Source organism: Sapajus apella, unplaced genomic scaffold (assembly GCF_009761245.1).
Source record: "Sapajus apella isolate SASKATOON/1434 unplaced genomic scaffold, GSC_monkey_1.0 scaffold126, whole genome shotgun sequence".
NCBI lineage: Eukaryota > Metazoa > Chordata > Mammalia > Primates > Cebidae > Sapajus > Sapajus apella.
This window is the reverse complement of record NW_022437066.1, coordinates 354,338-377,334: the sequence shown is the minus strand read 5'-3', so window position 1 is coordinate 377,334 and position 22,997 is coordinate 354,338. Positions and strand designations below refer to the sequence as shown.

The window sequence follows — 22,997 nt, the reverse complement described above, 5'->3', positions numbered from 1 at the left end:
CCACGGCGTCCTCTTCCGCACACACAGCCAGCCCAGGCCCTCCACGGTGTCCTCTTCCACACTCAGAGCCAGTCCAGGCCTTCCACGGTGTCCTCTTCCGCACTCAGAGCCAGTCCAGGCCCTCCACGTCGTCCTCTTCCACACTCAGAGACAGTCCAGGCCCTCCATGTCATCCTCTTCCACACTCAGAGCCAGTCCAGGCCCTCCACGTCGTCCTCTTCCGCACTCAGAGCCAGCCCGGGCCCTCCACGGTGTCCTCTTCCACACTCAGAGCCAGTCCGGGCCCTCCACGGTGTCCTCTTCCACACTCAGAGCCAGTCCAGGCCCTCCATGGCGTCCTCTTCCACACACTCGGCCAGCCCAGGCCCTCCATGGCATCCTCTTCCACACTCACGGCCAGCCCAGGCCCTCCACGGCGTCCTCTTCCACACTCAGAGCCAGTCCAGGCCCTCCACGGTGTCCTCTTCCGCACACACAGCCAGTCCAGGCCCTCCACGGCGTCCCCTTCCACACACACGCACACACACGGCCAGCCCGGGCCCTCCACGTCGTCCTCTCCCACACTCACAGCCAGTCCAGGCCCTCCACCCGCCTGTCTGTCTCCTGCCTGCAGTTCCCAGCTGCTGCTCTGATGGAGTTCCTGGCTCTCCTGCGTGGAGCCACCATGGGAGCCTGAAGGAGCAGCAGAACCTGCTACGGCCCAGGCTTTCCTCCAGCCAAGGCTGCTGGTGCTCTCCGGGTCTGGCCTGGGCTTACGAGGTGTCATTAGACTCGTGTGTGCCGTTAGACTCGGTGTACGCAGCTGTGTTGGTGCATCTGCAGTGAGTGCTACCCGACTGGGAGGGCACAGGGCCGACAGTGCGGCAGGTGCCCGGTAGGGTGGCCGGGCCTGGTGCAGTCCTGGTTCTGCCTTTGTCCTGCACTCATGGAGCTCCCTGAGGCTGTGCTCTGATGGACTATGGCTTCTGGGAGCCGCATCGCAGGTCCTGAGTGAGACGCTGCGCTGTCCATCTGCACTCACTGCGTGGTACCCGGAGGTGCAGGGTCCTCGTCGCTCTGGTTGTTGCCAGTCTCTGGGACATTGATAGCTTTGTTCTCTTCCCTGGCAGGATGATGGAGGCTGGACACCTATGATTTGGGCCACAGAGTACAAGCATGTGGACCTCGTGAAGCTGCTGCTGTCCAAGGGCTCCGACATCAACATCCGGGACAACGTGAGTTCCTCACACCCTCCCCAGGAGCAGCATCCTGGAGCGGTGGGGCCGCCTCCTCTGGAAGGTTCTTTTTTCAAAAGCAGAACCCTAGCGCCTGGTGGCGCTGTAGACCTCTTCCTGTCGGCAGCATCGCCCAGCGTGTGCCGTGGCGGTCACGTGCTAGATGCAGATGGAGGGCGTGAGGTCCCAGCAGAGGCTACCCTTGCGGGATCTGTGGGTCCCACGGGCACAGCGCTGCCCTGCTCTCCCTCCTGCTTTTTCATGGGCCCTGGCCTGGGCCTGAGGCTGCTGATCTTGTGTGGGTGCCACAGCACCTCTGGCTCTCCCATTGTTGTTTTGTTTTTTTTTTAAGATGGAGTCTCCCTCTGTCACCCAGGCTAAGTACAGAGGTGTGATCTTGACTCACTGCAACCTCTGCCTCCCGGGTTCAAGTGATTCTCATGCTTCCGCCCCCCGGGTAGTGGGGATTGCAGGTGTGTGCCACTGCGCCCAGCTAATTTTTGTTTTTTGGTTTTTGAGATGGAGTCTGACTCTTGTTGCCCAGGCTGTAATGCAATGGCTTGATCTCAGCTCACTGCAACCTCTACCTCCTGGGTTCAAGGGATTCTCCTGCCTCAGCCTCTCAAGTAGCTGGGATTACAGGCGCCCGCCACCATGCCCGACAATTTTTATAGTTTTAGTAGAGACGGGATTTTGCCATGTTGGTCAGGCTGGTATTGAACTCCTGACCTCAGGTGATCCACCTGCCTCAGTCTCTCAAAGGCTGGGATTACAGGCGTGAGCCACCATGCCCGGCCTCTGGCTCTCTCTTTGAAGCAAAGGAAAGGAAAGTGAAGAGCTGATGATTCCATTGTTTTCTAGGCTGTGACTGAAGATGCTACAGGGGTAGCTAGGGCAAGGGCTCCATGGCCGCCTCCCTCGCTGCGGCCCGTGGAGCTGCGTCTGCCTTCACAGAGCACTCCAAAAGCCATAAATGCGAAGGCCAGCCGCAAATAAGCCCTTCAAACTGGTAATAAAGAAGTAGGTTTGACACAGAAAGCACACTGTTAAGTATGGAATGTGCTGAAGCCTGGCATCTGAGGAGGGAGGGTTGGCATTGCCTCTCTAAGCCTGAGAATGGCGTGGGCACAGCCACTTGCCATTCATTATTGGTGGTGGGGTGGGGGGAGGTCTGCGTTTGGAACCCCTCCCTGCGTGTGAGCAGATCCTGCCTCCCACCTAGAAACCGAGACCACTGGCTGTGCGTGCCTACTGCCTTCCTGCAGGCACACAGGCCTCTTCGGGGCAGCTGGTCCTGGGCTGCGGTGCCTCCTCCATTGGCTGCAGGGGCTTCTGTGGCTATACTGGGGAGTTTCTACCTCATTCCACCGGAGTTCTTTCCTGCTGGGGGTTAGGACGATGGCACCACGGTGAGAGGGGCCCTGAGTTGGCAGAAGGCCGTGGCGGAAGGAGGAAGAGAGGAGGGAAGCAAAGGCAGAGGACAAGGCAGAGGCCACCCCCAGGTGGGGCCGCCTTACCCACCACCCCTGGAGACTGAGTGGTGGGGAAGGTGGCACTGGTGTGGCTGGTCGGCCTCTGTGCCTGGGCAGCTTGTAGCCTGTCCAGGTGTCAGGGCCGTTAGCTCTCCAATGCTGGTGGCTGTTCCCCCGGAATGGAGGAATCGATTCGATTTCAGGTTTGTGATTTATACAACAAAACACTTCATTAATTTAACCCTTTATTGCTATATAATAGGCAAACTGCATATACTCAAAGTACACGCTTGGGTGAATTTTCACCCAGAAGCCATCGCTGCTGTCAGAAGGTGAGCCTGGTCCCTCCTCATGCCCAGAGGCTCCTCTACACTTCATGGCTGTGCCCAGCCCACCCCGGCCACCCACTGCTGGGCTTTCTATTGTTGGCTATGGACTGGTCTGTGTGTCTCGGTTTTATAGAAAAAGGCTCTCGCCGTGTGTGTCTTTCCCTTGCGTCTTTAAGCCGAGATCCCCCTTTTCGTCACCTGAAGTGCCCATTGTGTGCTTGTGTTCGTTTGTTTACCCGTCACCTGGCGGTGGACATTTAGGTGTTTCTGATTTTTGGTTGTTACTGATAGAGATGCTGTGAATACTCATGGCTTCATTTCTCTTTATTAAATTCCTAGTTCATATGATAGGTATGTGTTTAACATTTTCAGAGACCACCAGTAGCTGGGCATGGTGATACACACCTGTGGTCCCAGCTACTTGGGAGGCTGAGCCCAGGAGGTCAAGGCTGCAGTGAGCTGAGATTGCACCACTGCATCCCAACCTGGATGACAGAGTGAGACTCTGTCTTAAAAAAAAAACAAAACAAAACTGCCAAACTGCTCTCCAAGTGATTGTACCATCTCTAGTGTACAAGAGTGCGCTCATCCATTCTCACACTGCCATCAGGGTTCGACCTAAGACTGTGTAATTTATAAACTAGAGGTTTAATTGACTCACAGTTCAGCATGACTGGGGGCCCTCAAGAAACTTAACAATCATGGCAGAAGGTGAAGGAGAAGCAAGGCACATCTTACATGGTGGCAGGAGAGAGGCTGAGGGGGTTGAACCACCCGTTAAAACCAGCTCTGGTGATGAGAACAGCGTGCTGGACCCACCGCCATAATCCAATCAGATTCCTTCCTTGACACGTAGGGATTACAATTCAAGAAGAGATTTGGGTGGGGACACAGAGCCAACCCATTTCAGAGTCCTGGTTCCTCCACATCCTTCCCAACACTTAGTATTGTTAGTCTTTAAATTTTACCCATTTTACTAGGTGTGTAGTGATGTCTTGTTGTGATTTTAGTTTTCAGTCCTTTCCTTTTCATTTCTTTAATGACTGTTGGTGTTAAGCCTGTCCGTATGGATGGGCTTATTTACCATTCATGTATCTTCTTTAATGAAGGGTCTGTTCAAGTCTTTTTCTTGTTTATTATTGGGTATTTTTTTAATTCTGGAGTTTTAAGAGTATGTTATGGATACAAGTCCTTTATCAGAGGTATGCTTTACAGATCTGTCTTTGGAAGTACAGAATTTTAAAAGCTTTTATAAAGTTTGGTTTATCAGTTTTATTATTATTATTTTTTTTTTTTTACTGGATCCTGCTTTTGGCATTCTGTTTAAGAAATCATTCCCTAATCTGAGAACCCAAAGACATTATCCCACATTTTCTTATAAGAGTTTTATGGTTTGTGTTTTATTATAGTCAATTTTTGTATATGGTGTGAGGTATGGGTTGAACCTCCTTTTCTTTCATTTTTTTGTTGCTGTTTTTGTTTGTTTTTTTGTTTGTTTGTTTGTTTTTAGACGGAGTCTCACTCTATAGCCAAGCTGTAGTGCAGTGGTGCGACCTTGGCTCACTGCAACCTCTGCCTCCCAGGTACAAGCAATTCTCCTGCCTCAGCCTCCTGAGTAGCTGGGACTACAAATGAGTGCCACTACACCCAGCTAATTTTTGTATTTTTAGTGGAGATGGAGTTTCGCCATGTTGACCAGGATGGTTTCCAACTCCTGACCTCATGATCTGCCCACCTTGGCCTCCCAAAGTGCTAGAATTACAGGCGTGAACCACCACACGTGGCCTTCCTTTCCTTTCTTTTCTTTTCTTTTTGCTTGTAGATGTCTTGTTCAGTGCCATTTGTCGAGAAAACCATTCTTTCTCTGTATAGTTGACTTTGTACCTTTGCTTCAAGTCCTCATGTGTGTGTGTCAGTCATCCATGTGTCAGTCGTCCACATGTGTCAGTTGTTCACCTGTGTGGATCTATCATCTGTGTGAGTCCATTGTCCGCATGTGTCAGTCATCCAGGTGTGTCAGGCTTCCACATGTCAGTCATCTGCATGTGTATCAATCGTCTACGTGCCAGTCATCCACATGTGAGTCAGTCGTCCATATATGAGTCGGTCATCTACGTGTGTCAGTCATCCACATGTGTGAGTCGGTCATTCACGTGTGAGTCAGTCATCTGCATGTGTGTGTCAGTCCACATGTGATTTGGTCATCTGCATTTGTGTGAGTGTATCATCCACATACGAGAGTCAGTCGTTCATGTGTGTGTTGGTGTGTGTGTGTTAGTTGTCCACATGTGTGAGTCAGTCATCCATGTATGAGTCAGTTCCCTGCATGTGTGAGTCAGTCCCCCACGTGTCAGTTGTCTGCATGTGTTGGTCATCCACATGTGTGTGAGTCAGTTGTGTGCATGTGTGTCAGTCATCCGCATGTGGCAGCCTTCATGTGTGAGTCAATCATTTTTGTGTCATCCACATGTCATTTGTCCATGTGTCAGTCATCTGCATGTGTCTGAGTCAGTTGCCCATGTGTCTGTCCATGTGGGTGTCAGTCATCCACGTGTGAATTGGTCATCCACGTGTGTGTCAGTCGTCTGCATGTGTGAGTTGGTCATCCACGTGTCAGTTGCCCACATGTGAATCGGTTGTCTGTGTGTCAATCATCCACATGTGCATCAGTCATCCGCATGTGTGAGTTGGGTGTGTGTCAGTCATCTGCATGTGAGAGTCAGTTGTCCACATGTGAGAGTCAGTTGTCCACATGTGTAAAGCCAGTTGTCTGTATGTGTGTGAGTCAGTTGTCCACGTGTGTGAGTCAGCTCCAGGGCCCTCTCTTCTGATGCATTGATCTGCATATCTGCCTGTAGGCAACTACTGCCCTTGATCGATACAGCTTTACAGTGGGTCCTGCGGACTCATTTCTCCACTCCCAAACTTGATGCTGCTGTTCTCCCACGTTTTACCCATTCTCCCACGTTTTACCCATACGTATGTTCTGAACACTGTAATAGCCATATGGTTCTTCTGTTTAGGCAGTCAGTGGTTTTGTTTTTTTTGCTTTTGGAGACAGAGGCTCACTCTGTTGCCCAGGCTGGAGTGCAGTGATGTGATCTCAGCTCGCTGCAACCTCCTCCTTTCTGGTTCAAGTGATTCTCCTGCCTTGGCCTCCCAAGTAGCTGGGGATTACAGGCGTGTGCCACCATGCCCAGCTAATTTTTTGTGTTTTTAGTAGAGACAGGATTTCACCATGTTGACCAGACTGGTCTTGAACTCCTGACTTCAGGTGATCCTCCCGATCTGGCCTCCCATCGTGCTGGGACATGAGCCACCGCGCCTGGCCGAGTCATCTCTGCAGTTGCTCCTGCCATCCCCATCCCTGTCCTCCCAGGCTTCTCCACCTTGGTGGGCTCATGCTTCCTTCCACCAGCCTCACTCCTTTACCTTTCCTGTGCTGTAGATTTGCATGTGATGACCTCTTACAGTTTTTTTTTTGAGACAGAGTTTTGATATTTCCCCAGCCAGGGGTGCAGTGGCAGTCTCAGCTCATTACAACTTCCTTCCAGTTACAAGCGATTCCTGCCTCAGCCTCCCAAGTAGCTGAGATTACAGGCGCCAGCTACGGTACCTGGCTAATTTTTGTATTTTGAGTAGAGACAGGGTTTCACCATGTTGGCCAGGGTGGCCTCGGACCCCTGACCTCATGATCCACCCAGCTTGGCCTCCCAAAGTGCTGGGATTACAGGCTTGAGCCACCGTGCTTGGCCCTCTTGCAGCTCTTTAATACCTGGAACGTCCTTATTTAGCCTTCATTTTTGAAAGATATTTTTAGAATTCTGGATGCATAATTATTTCCCCAGTGCTTTAAATGGCGGCTTCCTTGGGTCCTCACCTACAGTGTTTGCAGTGAGAAATCCATCATCACCACGCAGTTGTTTCTCTGTGTATAACGTGTCTTTTTTATATGGCTGCTTTTAGAATTTTTTTCTTTATCTCTTGGTTTTAGCAATTTGATTTTCCTCTAAGCCTTAGTTTGTCTGTAGAGCATTTGATTATCGATTGCCTTGGTATTACTTTGTGTGTGTGCACTTAGGGTTCATTGAGCTTCTTGGATCTGTGGATTTAGGGGTTTTGACAATTTAGAAAATTCTCAGTCATTATTCCTTCAAATATGTTTTCTGTCCATCGCCCTTTCCAGTATTCCAGCTGTTTATGTAGGAGACTGCTCCGAGTGGCTCCACAGCTCACTGGTGCTCTTTTCAATTTTTAAACATTATTTTTTCACTCTGTTTCAGTTTAGCAGGTTTTTATTGACATGTCTTCTGATTCACTAACACTTTCTTCTGCAAATGATGCCGTCAACTCAGCCAGTGTGTTTATATTCCAGGCATTGTAGCTTTCAACTCTAAAAGTTATGATGGCATCTTTTAAACATTTCCTAACATGTTTGTACTTAACTTTCGAACCCGTAGGATACAGTTATACCAATGGCTTTATTTACTTACATTTTTTTTTTTTTTTTGACGCAGGGGTGTCGCTCTGTCACCCAGGCTAGAGTGCAGTGGCACAATCTCGGCTCCCTGCAACCTCCACCTCCCGGGTTCAAGCTATTCTCCTGCCTCAGCCTCCCAAGTAGCTGGGATTACAGGGTCCTGCCACCACACCTGGCTAAGTTTTGTATTTTTAGTAGAGATGAGGTTTCACCATGTTGGCCAGGCTGGTCTCGAACTCCTGACCTCAGGTGATCCACCTGCTTCAGCCTCCTAAAGTGCTGGGATTACAGGCGGGAGCCACCGTGCCCTGCCAGCCAGCAGCTTTAATTACCTTGTTTGCTGATCCAGCATCTGCGTCAAAGCTGGGTTTTTGGATTGACTGGGTTTTTCTCCCCATTGTGGGTAAGTTTCCTGCTTCTTTGCATGTCTGGTAACTTGTAGCCGATGTCAGACATGGGTGAGTTTTACCTTGTAGGGTGCTGAGCACTCTTCTTCCTATGAATGCTCTTGAACTTTATTCTGGAACTCAGCTAAGTCACTTGAAATCAGTCTGATCGTGTTGGATTTTGCTTTTCAGGTTTCTTAGGTGGGTCTGGAGCCACTGAGGCAGGTCCCTCCACTGTCCTCCAGCCCACAGCCTGTGGCCGGAGAGTGTGGCCTGCCTGCTGTGGGGAAACGCCCTGGCTTTCAGTGCGCCTCCTCACTGGCTGTGGCTGCTGGCGCCCTGCTGGATGTCCAGGTGGATCTCCAGAACCTCTCTCGGAGCTCTGCTTCCTGTCTGAGCATCCGGGGGCCCTGCCTGGCTCCCTCCCGCACCAGGGCTGGAGCTCCCCAGGCAGTGGCTGGGCTGCTGTGGGCTCCCTCACGGGTTCCATCTCTCAGGGGCACAGTCCTTCCCTGCCTGGTCTTGGCAGCCATGGTCACAGGTTTTGACTCTTGTTTCATGCTCTGGTTCTTGGAGGTGGGAGGGTAAGTCTGTTCTGGTCCATCTCACCCTGTCATGTCGTGAGTGCAGGTGTTCACCAGGTGTAGGCCAGGCTTCTCCTAACTCTGTGGACCTCAGAAAGGCCGGACCTTTGAACAGTCCCAGGGTGGAAGGATCTTAGGTGAACTGGAAGCTCTCAAAGATTTAATTCTGTGGCGGGGTGTGGTGGCAGATCACTTGAGTTCAGGAGTTTGAGACCAGCCTGGGCAACATGGCGAAACACCATCTCTACTAAAAATGCAAAAAAATTAGCTAGGCCTGGTAGCACGTGCCTGTAATCAATCCCAGCTACTGGGGAGGCTGAGGCATGAGAATCGTGTGAACCCCGGAGGCGGAGGTTGCAGTGAACTCAGTTTGTGCCACTGCACTCCAGCCTGGGTGACAGAGTGAGACTCTGTCTCTAAAGAAAAATAAAAAATGTAATTCTGGTTATAAAATCGTAAATCATTCTGATAAAAGAAAAAGAAAAGAGGCTCCTAAGCAAGCAGTGTTTTGTTCAGGGAGCTCTGAAATGTATGGAGGAGGAATCCAGAAACAAAGACCAGAGGGATGGAAGAGAAAGCCCCAGGGCAGCGGAGGCTCTTGAGGAAGTCCACTGAGGCGACACAAGGGGGTTTGCTTTTAGTTTCTGCTTAGAAGTCAGGGGAACAATGAGGCCTGTGCCTGGGGCTGGCAGCTGTTTGTGGATGAAGATAACAGTTCTGCTTTTATCTTCACGTCCATTGAGCTGGAAGCATTGATTGTGCCCCTGCTGTGGAGTTGGGAGGGAGACTGTGGAGAGCACTGGGGTGTCACAGAAGAGGCTTTGTCCTTCTCTCTTGGGGGTGAGACCCCACAGACCTGCAGAACCAGTCCCTGGGATGTGGCCAAGGCCCTGCGCCCTCGGTGGGAGGGGCAGAGCTCCAATGGAACCCCATCCGCCAGGAAGCAGAGCCTGTGGGGAGGAGACCTCATCCATGTAGGGGTCTGCCTTGGGCCCCAAGCCTCCTCAGCCTCCACAGCAAAGCAGATTGTCAGGCAGGGCTTGGTTTATGGCGTCTGTGAAGATCACTAACGATTCCCAAGGGGAAAGAGGCTGCAGCCAGCCGGCCCAGACACTAGCAGAGCTGAACCCACTTCAAGAGTGTGAAATGCTCATGACCTTTAATCCAGCAATTCTGCGTCTGAGGGTACGTCCTTGAGAAATAATGCAGAAAAAGAAAAGCACTAAAAACTTGCTGGCATTGTATTCCAGAAATATGCCAACAGAAATTAACAAGTGTTAGGTAAAAGAAAGGTCTGGAGCCTAGTGGCCATCCGTGATCCGTACAGAGGCGGGTCTGATGCCGCCCGGCGGAAGCTGCTCCTCGGGGGGTGCCAACCTGGAGGAGCCCCTGGTAACTCTGGAGGGTCAAGGACAGACGCATCGGGGCAGGAGATGGCGGGGGTGTTCCTCATTCCACTTACTGCTGTTTTATCCCTGGGTGATAAAAGTTAGGGATACTTATTGTTCTGATTTATATTTTTGGCTGCGTGGGGGAGGTGAACATTTTCTCTCGTTTCTGTTTACTGTTCATCTTTTTCGTATGTGAGTTTTTTCTTTTCATATCCTTTACACAACATTTTTTTCAGAATGACAGTGTTCTAATTTACTGTGTAATTATAAATTATCTATATTTTACATGTGGCACAAATATTTCTCCAAATTTTGTTTTATTTAAAAGAGACCTTTTTAAAAGTAATTTTTTTAAAAAATTGAGACGGAGTTTCGCTCCCGTTGCCGAGGCTGGAGTGCACTGGCGCAATCTCGGCTCACTCTAGTTACCTGTATTTTTACTCTTTCCATTTTTCTCTTTTCTTTCATAATAGTCAGTGATTCATTTTTTACTCATTTCCTTTCTGTTTCAGACTTTTTTTTTTTTTTTTTTGAGAAGGAGTCTCACTCTGTCTCCCAGGCTGGAGTGCAGTGGTGCTATCTCGGCTCACTGCAACCTCCACCTCCCAGGTTCCAGCAATTCTGCCTCAGCCTCCCCAGTAGCTGGGACTATAGGCTCATGCCACCATGCCCAGCTAATTTTTTGTATTTTTAGTAGAGACGGGGTTTCACCATGTCGGCCAGGCTGGTCTTGATCTCCTGACCTCAGATGATCTCCCCACCTCAGCCTCCCAAAGCGCTCGGATTACAGGCATGAGCCACTGTACCCGGCCCAAAATTTTAATTTAATCAAATTTGCACATCTGTTTTCGAATCTTTCAAAAGCATTGTCCTCTCCTCTGACTATACCCCTGTTTGGACATGAATATAACTTTTAAAAATAGGCGAAAGAAAAGTGCCTTCAAGTGCTGATGTGTTGAGTTTAGGTTGGTATAATTCTGGATGACCTTTTCCCTATTTTTACAATATTCTTTACTGTGATTGTGTTACTTTCACAATTATGTTATTTTTACAGTGACAAAACAAAAAAGGAAGTGCCTTCCAGAGTTGAGATGGGCGCTGGGTTCCTACGTGGTGGCCTGTGGCACCCTTTCCATCAGGCCCTTGCTGGGGGCGGCCACGCAGGCTCTGGAGCCTCTCCTCGGGTGCTTGGGACTGCAGCTGCTGTCACCCGTGTGAGCCAGCAGGAAGCCTGCACTGACCTCTGGCTTGTGTCTCTGTTCAGGAGGAGAACATTTGCCTGCACTGGGCGGCATTCTCTGGCTGTGTGGACATAGCTGAGATCCTGCTGGCTGCCAAGTGTGACCTCCACGCCGTGAACATCCACGGAGACTCACCACTGCACATTGCTGCCCGGGAGAACCGCTACGACTGTGTCGTGTGAGTGTGATGCTTCCCCTGGCTGGGGGCTGGCGGTGACCCGGGAGCCCAGAGAGATCCCTTGCCGGTCATGTGTTCACACTAGACCTCAAGTGGACACGGGCCTTCTGTTCCCTCGTGTGGAAGTGCACCCTTGCTGTTCTACGCTCAGAGAAGTGTCTTTCCCAGTCCGTATTTGAGATCAGCCATGGTTTATTTCTGGGTTAGGGAGGATTGTCATGAAAAATTCCCACGTTCTTAGATCAGACCTTGAGTCTCAAACCTGATGCTCCTGACGTGGGTGAGGGGTAGCATGGGAACAGCCCTGCTCCCAGCAGGGACCTGCCAGCTCAGAGGCCCTGAGAGGCTCAGGGTGCCTTCTGGGAGCAGCACTGCCCACAGCCAGGGCTGGAGATGCTTAGGGCTCTGGCGCTTACTGCTCAGGGCCCTTTTAAAACTTGAGGCCTTCAGCTGGGTGGCGGTGGCTCACACCTGTAATCCCAGCACTTTGGGAGGCCAAGGTGGGCGGATCACTTGAGGTCAGGAGTTTGAGACCAGCCTGGCCAACATGGTAAAACCCCATCTCTACTGAAAATACAAACATTAGCCAGGTGTGGTGGCTCATGCCCATAATCCCAGCTATTCCAGAGGCTGAGTGAGACAGGAAAATCGCTTGAACCCGGGAGGCGGAGATTGCAGTGAGTGGATATTGCCACAGTACACTCCAGCCTGGGCGACAGAGTGAGATTCTGTCTCAAAAAAAATAAAACCACAAAAACCTTGAGACCTTGATCCCATAAATCACCCACACTTGGGTTGTAGTCAGTGGCCTGGGATGGAGTCTTTGTTTGGCCGCTGGGAAGGACAGGGAGCTGTGGGTGCTCCACGCACCGACCTCCGGTGACTGGCCCCCGCAAGTGGGGCTGTGCCCTCTCACATTTGGACCTCATGATGGCTCAGCCAGGTTGGTCATTTGGTTGTGCAAAGCCCAGCCCCACGCACGGCGACTGCGGTCTCGACGCAGTGGGCAGGAACGGAACTGAGAACTGCTGACGCTGTGCGTGGCCCGTGTGGCCTTTCTCCCTCGGTGCTTCCCTTCTTGTCCTTGAGGGTAAATTTGAATGAAAAATCCAAGAAAAATCAAACGCCACCCTGGTTTTTACACACTCTTCTGCTGAAAAAACAGCCTGATGACTTTGACAGTGAACATGGGTGGGAAGTAAGCGGTGATGTTCCTGAGTAAGGTCAAGCCCATCTTTTTAGAATTGTCGGTCAGCAGACTTGGTAAAGTTGTTTCCAAATGAACAGTGTGCTCCCTCTATTTTTAGTGATGACAGTCATTTCATAAATCTCATCTTTGTGATCTTAAAATCAGCTTTAAATGTTTTCTGGGCTTGCATTTTCCCTTTTAGCCTCTTTCTTTCTCGGGATTCAGATGTCACCTTAAAAAACAAGGAAGGGGAGACGCCCCTGCAGTGCGCGAGCCTCAACTCCCAGGTGTGGAGCGCTCTGCAGATGAGCAAGGCTCTGCAGGACTCGGCCCCCGACAGGCCCGCCCCCGTGGAGAGGACCGTGAGCAGGTGAGCCCCGGCCGGGAGGCTCTGTGGCAGATCAGCGGTCAGCAGGGCTTTGGGAGCTTGCAGTGAAAGCTTCTTCCCAGGCTGGAGTCCAGATTACCAGGGCCAGGTGTTTGCCAGCCGCCCCACTGCACACGGCGCCACGCCCAGGGCAGAGCGCGTCAGCCTCCAGGTGACACCGGCCCTTCTGTGGCAGGGACATTGCTCGAGGTTACGAGCGCATCCCCATCCCCTGCGTCAACGCCGTGGATGGCGAGCCATGCCCCAGCAACTATAAGTACGTCTCTCAGAACTGTGTGACATCCCCCATGAACATCGACAGAAACATCACCCATCTGCAGGTGAGTGACGCGGACCCAGGGCTACTCAGGCCAGGACGTGGGACAAGCAGAGACTTCCTGAGCCTGGGGTCCTGGGTTCTTCTCACCACTCAGAGCAGCAGGGCTCCTGGAAGGCTTCCCAGGAAGACCTCACTCTCTCTGTAGTTGCCTCCCATGAGAGAGCTGGAAGGCAGGTGAAGGTTCTGTCGGGCACATTGCTCTTCCAAGGGTCCTCATCAACCCCAAAGCCGTGGCAAGCATCTCTGATGTTTTTGTGACCTCACACTCAGGGGCCCTGATGCAGCCTTGTGCCCAGTGCGAGGGGAGCCCTTGCGAGGCTGCAGGACCACCTGCGCCCCTGCACCCCCTGTCCCCTGGAGGAGTGGGCCCAGCACATGCTAGCTTCCCCAGCCTCTGAGCACACGGAGCCTGGTGTCCTTACTGCCTGTGCCTTCTTGGGCACTTTCTTTGTGGCTCTGCTTGTAGGCAGCTCCCCTCCTCTTCCCAGGCCGGGCACTGCCCAGGGCCCTCTGCTCAGGGTGTGCGGGGCTCTGCGTTCTCCCCTTTCCCGTCGAGCATCTGGCCACAGATGCAGCCGACGCCCAGCCCTTCACCCACCCTGTGTCACCCGCTGCTGTGTCGCTGCCCTGCCTGCCCCGTCCCTCTGTTGGGACCCTCAGCCAGAGCCCCCACCCGCGGGCCTGTGTCATGTTTCTTAGCACCTCGGGCGTTCTCTCTGAGGGCCTTCTCCCTCAGAGGCCACACACTCACGCGGTGTCTCTGAGAAGCACTTGGCAGATTCAGGGGTAGCTTTGAGAATCGTAAAACATGGTTGTGACCGGGAGGGAGGCGGAGGGCGGGTGCTGCCCGTCTGCCGACTCTGGCGCCTCTCTCCTCAGTACTGCGTGTGCATCGACGACTGCTCTTCCAGCAACTGCATGTGCGGCCAGCTCAGCATGCGCTGCTGGTATGACAAGGTGAGGGCGGCCTCGTGTGCTGGGCTCCGGCGGTAAGTGCTGCTGGTCCGGCTCTGCAGAAACAGTGCAGGTGTCCGTGACTCCAGCACTGTCACAGCAGCATTGGGGAGGCGTCGGAGGTGAGCTGGGTGTGGCCGGCAGGGGAGGCACAGGAGGCGCCGGCACCCAGGTCAGGTCGTGAGCCGAGGACATGGCCGCAGAGGCCCTTTTTGGCCGCCTGGATGGTGGCGGCGGCGGGCAGCTGGTCAGCCTGGCCTGCCCGGGAGGAGGTGCTGCTCGTGTTGTGTGTGTCGGGTGAGCTCTGCCTGTGCTTGCTGAACGTGAGGGGTGTGAACGGGAGGGTACGGCTGCGCTGGGTGCAGGGAGCATCGGTGTGGGCGGAGAGGTTGGGGAGACACAGGCTTGGAAGTCTCTGGTGGGTGCTGGTGCTCAGAGGAGCCTGGGATGGGGGCCGCTGAAGAGATGGGAGTGGAGGGCGGCCCTGGGTAGTAGGGAAGGGCGTCTAAGCAGGGGCAGAGGGTTCCTGGTCTCCCAATCTCAGAGGTCATGGTGGGAGCAGAGGCCAGCATGGCCTGGGTGAAGAGACGCCAGTGGGGAGAGGCAGCAGGCGTCCCCTCCAGAAGCGGACGCTAGAGGAGGGGTGGCCAGGAGGGTGGAATGTTTACCCATCTGAATGAGGGGCCCCTGTGGGAGAAGGATTAGTGCCAGTGAGGGCTATGGGGGTGGCAGGCTCAGAAAGCCACCAGGCTCGTGTCCGAGTGGTGTCTTTTGGGGTGGAATCCTGCTGAGGGGTGAAGGGAGGAGTGTTTTTCCCTACATGGGCGTTGAAGTTTGACCAGAAACTGTCGTGTGTGTGTCAGTTTGAGCCACACTAGGCACTTAGTAGAGATGGGTTGACGTCAGTTCAGTTGAAGGGTGAGTAACCTCTGCTGGGCCCTTGCTGCTCATCTGTCCACAGGACGGCCGGCTCCTGCCAGAGTTCAACATGGCGGAGCCTCCCTTGATCTTCGAATGCAACCACGCGTGCTCCTGCTGGAGGAACTGCCGGAACCGCGTGGTGCAGAATGGTCTCAGGTGAGACGCAGCTTCCTGCACTCTGCTCATGCGTGTATTTGCACGGAGCTCACCACGATATACAAGAACTTCATGTGTTTGGACACACACGTGTGTGTTTGCAAACAGAGCTGACAGTTTACCTCCGAGCCCTTTATCCTCCGGAAATGTCACTTGTGCCATAAATCACCAGCACAGACTGAGGCGTGAGAGAAGCAGCAGATCGTTGGGTCAGTTGAGCTCAAAGCAGAGGAATAGACTTGGCCTAAGAGTGACCTTTGTGACCAAGTTCATGCGTACACTCTTCAGCAGCCGAGGGCTGCCGTAGTTCTCTAAATATTCTCTGTTCTCCGGGATTCTCCAACAGCGAGGTGGTGTCCTGGTGCTTCTCAGGCGGCAGGGACTTGCTCTCCTGGGCTGCTCAGGCTGCTTGTGGAGTCAGGCTTGCCCAGCGCCCTTCGCCGGCCGGGCTCGGTCCCCTGCTGTCCAGCAGCCGCTCTGCTTTCCCCGGGTTCTGGAATGTGCCACAGATGTGAGACTGGGAAAGTCAGAGCCCCTCTGAGTCATCAGGGAGAGCTCTGTCCCACACTTCAATTTGGATGAACACTAATTTCTGTAGTATTGACTTTTTTCTAACTTCAGTAAACTTGGTCCATGCTGGAGGGTGGTCTCTGTCCTTGGTATGTTAGAAAGGCCTGGGGCTGAGGATGGACACACATGGGACTTGGTAGGAGACACATCACGGACAGGCCTACACACGGTATGCATGCCAGACAGGCAGATGAGGCACGTGGTTCTGAGGGCTCCTTGGAGGCCCACATGCTGGGGCCGCCCAGCTGCCCTCCCCCCAGGCCCGTGCAGCCACCCTCTCCCAGCCCAGAGGAACCCCCCACTGCCGCCTCCCCCCAGGCCCGTGCAGCCACCCTCTCCCAGCCCTGAGGAACGCCCCACTGCCACCTCCCCCCAGGCCCCTGCAGCCACCCTCTCCCAGCCCTGAGGAACCCCCCACTGCCGCCTCCCCCCAGGCCCCTGCAGCCACCCTCTCCCAGCCCTGAGGAACCCCCCACTGCCACCTCCCCCCAGGCCTCTGTAGCCACCCTCGCCCAGCCCTGAGGAACGCCCCACTGCCGCCTCCCCCCAGCCCTGAGGGGCCTGTGGGCTGACTGTCGGGAGCAGGCTGGGCTACAGGTGTCACCACAGCCTGGTCCAGCTGGAGGCTTCTCCAGTGTTAGCACCTCTAACCCTCACAATGCCTCGTGGCTCAGGCCCAGCTCTGTCCCCATGTCACAGATGGGGACACCAAGGCACGGCCAGGACCAGTGACTTGCCAAGGTCACAGGCTAGGGTGCCCCAGGCTGATTCCTGGGTTCTCGGCTTCCTGAGAGTGCTCTGCCTGTGAGGTGCCTGCGGCATCTAACGCTTCTGATACAGAACCAGTTTTCTTTCTAGCTCAGTGACATGGCACCCGCTGCTTTTGCTGACCATTGTGGCAAGTGGCTGAGGCTAGCCTGGTCCACCACTACTCTCTGTTTTCCAGGGCAAGGCTGCAGCTTTACCGGACGCGGGACATGGGCTGGGGTGTGCGGTCCCTGCAGGACATCCCACTAGGCACCTTTGTCTGCGAGTGAGTGAGTCCCTGGGTCACCCCAAGACTGGCTGTGGCATGTGTCATTTCTGGGACAGAGGCCCATCTGTATCTGCACTTCAAGAAGCCCCTCTGGGAGCAGGCACATCCCTGGCCTACTGCTGCGTGGGCGGGGAGCGGAGACCCTGGCCCGGAGAACCGAGCTCCGGCTGCCCTGAGTCCTCTGCTGCTGCCCTTGACCAGCTCATGATTGCGTTTAAGAAGACGCTGTCCAGCACGCACAGTTAGTTCTGGGGGAGGGTCATTCTGGGTTCTCAGGTGCCGGACCGCATATGCTGAGTGTTCAGCGTCATCATCCTCGGGCACCTCAACGGAAACCCCCGTTCTGCCACACAGTCCCCGCAAGTCCTCCTGGGGCTCGCGGCGGTTCCTGTGTGCGCCCCGCTCCTTCCCCGTGGGCATGGAGACCGGCTGCGCCTGTCTGTGGGCCGTGCTCGGGGCCTCCCAGGGCCTCGCCTGAACGGCACCTCCCTCTGCAGGTACGTCGGGGAGCTGATTTCCGACTCAGAAGCCGATGTTCGGGAGGAAGATTCTTACCTCTTTGACCTCGACAATAAGGTAGTGTGTTTTGCTGGGCCGGGGCCATGTAGAGCGTGCCGTGAGCTATGAAACCTGAATGCATTTGTCCTGGTAGGGTCCGGGCACAGGCCCCAGGCGCAGGCCAGTCTTAGCGTTGATGCAGATGAGAGCTCTTACAGCTGACAGGAATGGGCTTGCTATAGGTCTACTGAGCTCCACATTCGGAGCTGGCCTCAGTGCTGTGCGCAGCCTGCATGGAGGGACCTCTGACTCTGGAGGTCCCTGAGCCTGTGCAGCCGACTGACCTCTCTTGTGAGAGTAGGGCCTGAAACCCACCAGTGCGATCCTCCAAACTGCAACTGCGTGTCTCGGGTTGGGGCCCAGCAGCCCCTGAGGCGGCAGAGAGGCTGAGGAGGGTGCTGGGTACTTGACAGTGACTGATGGGGCAGGAGTGAGCCTCCCATCGAGCAGAGATCTCCCCCAGCCCACCCAGTCTCCACCACCCAGGTGCCAGAACCACGAGTGGGAGACAACAGGGTCCGCTCCAGGAGCCTGGTGTCGGGAGTTTTCTGAGGCTGGGGTAGGGGTGACTGACCCGTCCCGCCCTCATGCTCCTTCACTGTAGCCCAGTTCCATCATTGCTCTGGATTTCATCCATTGTCTGTTTTAAAACCTCCTGAAACTTGCAGTCACTGCAAGCAGGTGGGGAAATGAAGGTTTTCTCATCTCAAACACCAGCCACCAAGCCACAGAATAAATCTCATTCCTGGAGAATTGGGTACTAGGCAGCCGTCTTCACGGCAGTGGCCCCTGTGGACTGCCATGCCACCCCCAACCCTGGGCTCCGTTCCTGCAGCCACCTTCTAAGGAATAACTGCGGGTGCAATGATTTGTGTTCCATTGAAGAGAAACCAGGCTCTGGAAGGTCACAGTGTTGAGGCATCTCTCCCTGTGCAGTGGTGCTGAGCCCTCAAGGGCCAGTGGCCTCTGTGTGTGTGTGCGTGCACATGTGCAGCGTTGTGGGGGCTCCTCTCTGAGCGCTGCCTATTCCAGCCTCGCCGTGGAGAGACTGCCTCCTGTGGGCTGGTAACATATTCTCATCAAGGCTCTGTTGTCACGTGTGTGCGCACAGCTGTCTTACCTCTGTGGCTTTCTTACTTCCTAATGACGTCTTGTAGTGAACAGAAATTCTTGTTTTTATTCTAGTTCAATTTACCAGTCTTTTCCTAAATAGTGGGATTTTGTAACGTCCTAGTGATATTTTTTGAAAACGTGAATATTTCCCAGAAACAGTCCGGTTTGCTTTTGCGTTGGGTCCGTGTGTAGGTGGACAGCTGTCCTGCTGTGTGGTGTAAGATCAGAGTCAAGGGTTATTTCCCTGTCTTGTCACCTGGCTGACTCAGCACCGTTTGTGGAGAAGATTGTCCTTCCCCACTCAGCAGTGAGGCTGTTGTCATAGCTCAGTGTCCTCGTCCTGTCAGTCTGCAGACTGTTCTCGGCCTTAATTACTTTAGTTATTGTAGTTTACATCTTCTCAACTTAGAGGTTTTTTTTTTTTTTTTTTTGAAAGAGACCAGGTCTTGCTCTGTTGCCCATGCTGGAGTGCAGTGGCAGAGTGACCTTGAACTCCTGGGCTCAAGTGATCATCCTGCCTTGACCTCCCAAGTAGGTAGGAGTACAAGTGTGCACTGCCATGCCCGGCTAATTTTTTTATTTTACGTTTGTAGAGATGGAATGTCACTATGTTGCCCAGGCTGCCCTCAAATTCTTAGCCTCAGGGAATCCTCCTGCCTTGGCCTCCCAAAGCGCTAGGATTACAGGAGTAGCCACTGTGCCCAGCCTCACCATAGAATTTGTGTTTTGCTCTTTTTGGTCTTCATATAAGTTTTGAAGTCATCTTGACAAGTTCTACGGAAGCTCCTGGAGGGATTTGATTGGGACTGCACTGGACCTGTCAGTCAGGTCAGGACACACAAGGCCCTCACTGTACTGTGCTGGTTCTTGAACACGGTAGACCTCTTCATTTCTGAGATTTTTCTTAATTAGCCCCAGTAATATTTTAGGTTTTCTGTGGTGTGGTCTGGTATATCTTTTCTTGGATTTTTTAGATCACGTAGGTTTTGAGATATTTTTCTCTTGGATCAACTTTATTGCAGTCAATTTAAAAACAGTAAGACAAACTAAAGTGTATGGTTTCCGTTTTTACAAATGTACATTCCAGCATAATCAATGCCACAACAAAATGTGGATCATTTCCGTCACCCCAAAATCCCCTGTGAGCCCTTAGTCCCTCCTTCTCTCCTGCCCATCTTTGTAGCTTAGTTTCCCCTGCATTAGAATTTTCTATACATGGAATCCCGTGTCTGGCTCTGCGTGTTTTGTGATTTGCCCAGGGGGCCGCACGTGTCTGTGGCTTGTTCCTTTCTGTTGTGAGCACCGACCCACCCGGCCTCCCTGCTGGTTGATGCTCACCTGTGGGTGGGCCTCCGTCCTTTCCAGTTCTGCTGTCACGAGTGAACCTGCTGCGACTCCCCGAGACTTGTTTTTAATGGACATGAATTTTTATTTCTTTTGAGTAAATGAGGTGGGGTTACTGGTTCATATGACGGGCACCTTTAACTTTAAAAACAGGGCCGGGCGCGGTGGCTCACGCCTGTAATCCCAGCACTTTGGGAGGCCGAGGCGGGTGGATTACGAGGTCAAGCGATCGAGACCATCCTGGTCAACACGGTGAAACCCCGTCCCTACTAAAACTACAAAAAAAATTAGCTGGGCATGGTGGCGCATGCCTGTAATCCCAGCTACTCAGGAGGCTGAGGCAGGAGAGTTGCCTGAACCCAGGAGGCGGAGGTTGCGGTGAGCCGAGATCGCGCCATTGCACTCCAGCCTGGGTAACAAGAGCGAAACTCCGTCTCCAAAAAAAAAAAAAAAAAAAAAAAAAAACCACTAGTTGTCCAAAGCGGCCATAGCACTTCCCGTTCCCACTGCGGTGAGTGAGAGCTCCAGACACCGTGACTTAGCGATTCCCCTGCCTCGGCCTCTGGAGTAGCTGGGATTACAGGCACCTGCCACCACGCCGGCTGATTTTTATATTTTTGGTAGAGACGAGGTTTCGCCATGTTGGCCAAGCTGGTCTCAAACTCGTGACTGCAGGTGACCCACCTGCCTCGGCCTCCCCAAGTGCTGGGATCACAGGCTTGAGTCACTGCGCCGCGCCTAAAACTTGGCTGTTTTTTAACTGGCTGCTTGTCTTGAGTTGTAGGAGCTCTTTCCGTCTTCTGACTCTATCTCATACACGTATAAATATGTGTGTGACGTGAATATTTTCTTAGTCTGTGCCTTGCCTCCTCACTTTCTTAACAGTGTCTTTCAGGAAGTGGAAATTTTTAAATTCTGTTGCCTTTCCACATCCCAAGAATTCCCTGTTGATCCCAGGATTGTGAAGATATTTTCTCCTTTTTAAAAAAGTCTTACATAAAAATGCAAGTTAAGGCCAGGCACACTGGCATGCTCCTGTAATCCTAGCACTTGGGGAGGCCGAGACAGGTGGATCACTCACCTGATCCCAGAAGTCTGCAGTGAGCCCTGATGGAGCCAGTGCACTCCAGCCTGGCCTGTCTCTCAGCAATGTGGGTTTGAAGTGAGAGTTGAGGTTCACTGTGTGCATGTGAACAGTTAATCCGGCACCACTGGTTCTGCTCATACCAGCCAGTGCACATCTGCATCTGGACCATGCTTTGTTCCTTTGATCTGTTTGCTGATCCTGAAACCAGAGCCACATTCTCTTCATTTATAGTAAATGTTGGGAGCCAGGTAGTGTTTGTCCTCACACTCTGTTCTTTTCCAAAACTGTTTCCCTCCTCTGTGTCCTTTGCACTTCCAGACAGTTGAGAGCCCAGGCCGAGGCTGCTGGAATTTCTGCTGAGACTGCACTGAGTCTGCTGGCCGTTAGCACATGGAGCCTCCTGATCCTGCGTCTGTACGTGGCCCAGCGCTCTTTGAGTTGGATCTTTAGTTTCTCAGCAGAGCCTTGTTGCTTTTTTCTTTTTTTCGGCAGAGTCTCGCTCTGTGGCCCAGGCTGGAGTGCAGTGGTGCGATGTTGTCTCACTGCGACCTCCGCCTCCTGGCTTCAAGCGATTCTCCTGCCTCGGCCTCCAGAGTAGCTGGGATTACAGGCACATATCACCACGACCAGCTAGTTTTTGTATTTTTAGTAGAGTCGGGGTTTCACCATGTTGATCAGGCTGGTCTCGAACTCCTGACCTCATGATCCGCCCGCCTCAGACTCCCAAAGTGCTGGGACTACAGGCGTGAGCCCCCGCGCCTGGCGCCTTGTCGCTCTTGCTGTGTGGATCTCAGCACACAGTTAAATGTATTCCTAAAAACTTCAGACTTTTCATATGTTATAAACCATATTTTTAAAATTCCATTTTCTATTTGTTTTTTGGAAATAAATAATATGGAAATACTTGTTTTTTTGTACATTGACCTTGCTAAATGTGCTTGTGAATTCTAGTAACTTTTTGGACTGTTAGGCTTGTCTGCACGTGTGGTCAGGTCACATGTGAGTAAAGACAGTTTTTCTTCTGGAGTTCTGACCTGTGCAGCTTTGTTTCCTGTCTGCGTATTATGGAAGGCAGGGCATAGCATGCTTGTTTTCTTCCTGTCCCTGGGGGAAGCATTGCCCTCACCCTGGCTGATGTTAGCTTCAGGCCTTGTGTAAATGCTCCCTGGGTCGTCAGAATTCACTTCCTTGGCTGTAGGACGAGGCCTCTGCTTCCTTGCTGGCTGGCAGCCGTGAGGCAGCTGTCTTCTTGAGGGCCGGCAGGAGAATATCAGGGTTTGCCACGCTGCCTTCCTCACATCCTGTGGGCCAGAAGCAAGGGGATGGGTTGATACGAGGGAGACTCTTGGGGCTGCCTTACTATGCTACGTCCGTATGAGCTGCTCCCTCTCCCCAAGGCACCTGCCGCACCCATTCCGAGCCACGGCCACACTGACTTCCTTCCTGTCTCTGCAGTCCTGCTTTTTCCATAACATCGTGTCAGTGGAATCACACAGCATGTGGCCTTTGTCATTTCCTGGCGAGGTCGTGTGTGAGTGATGTTCAACTGTGTGAGAAACTGCCCAGAGGTCCCGCACAGTCATCCCCGGTTTGTGTCCCATGAATGTGGCTGGGTGATCAGGCTTGGGCGGGAGGGCAGCTCCAGCTGTCCCATCACAGTCAGAAGCAGGGGCCTTAGTGTCTCAGTAACCTCGACGCTCTTGTATTTGAAGAAGGCATTTTTTCCCACAGTTGTTGCTTCATATATAGAAATACGTTGGGTTTTTAAAATTATCTCTTTAACCTGTCACTTAGAGTCACCTATTAAGTGTAATGATACGTGTGTGTGTTCGTTGTTTTCCAGGCGTGTGCCCATGTCATCACCACACAGGCTGCCGCCCCAGTCCCCAGAGTTTCACTTCTCGTTCTTGTCTTCTACACCGGTGGGGCCGCCCAGTGTCTGGGAGATAACGCGGGGCCCCTTTCAGAACCATTTTCTGTGGTGCTGGTGTGCAGGTGTGGGATGAGAGGGGCAGGGCCTTTCAGGACCGTTTCCTGTGGTGCTGGTGTGCAGGTGTGGGATGGGAGGGGCGGGGCCTTTCAGGACC

The 22,997-nt window shown here is 52.9% G+C and overlaps 1 protein-coding gene across 1 annotated transcript in view; it reads left to right on the top strand.

Moving 5' to 3' along the window:
• Positions 1-22,997, top strand: part of EHMT1 (euchromatic histone lysine methyltransferase 1) — a 136,508-nt gene that overhangs the window by 103,809 nt on the left and 9,702 nt on the right. The window contains exons 17-24 of the mRNA XM_032261864.1: positions 1,110-1,214; positions 11,121-11,275; positions 12,667-12,834; positions 13,028-13,172; positions 14,051-14,128; positions 15,087-15,202; positions 16,719-16,805; positions 17,306-17,384. Of these exons, the coding sequence (XP_032117755.1) occupies positions 1,110-1,214; positions 11,121-11,275; positions 12,667-12,834; positions 13,028-13,172; positions 14,051-14,128; positions 15,087-15,202; positions 16,719-16,805; positions 17,306-17,384 (933 nt within the window). The remainder of the gene's footprint in view (positions 1-1,109; positions 1,215-11,120; positions 11,276-12,666; positions 12,835-13,027; positions 13,173-14,050; positions 14,129-15,086; positions 15,203-16,718; positions 16,806-17,305; positions 17,385-22,997) is intronic.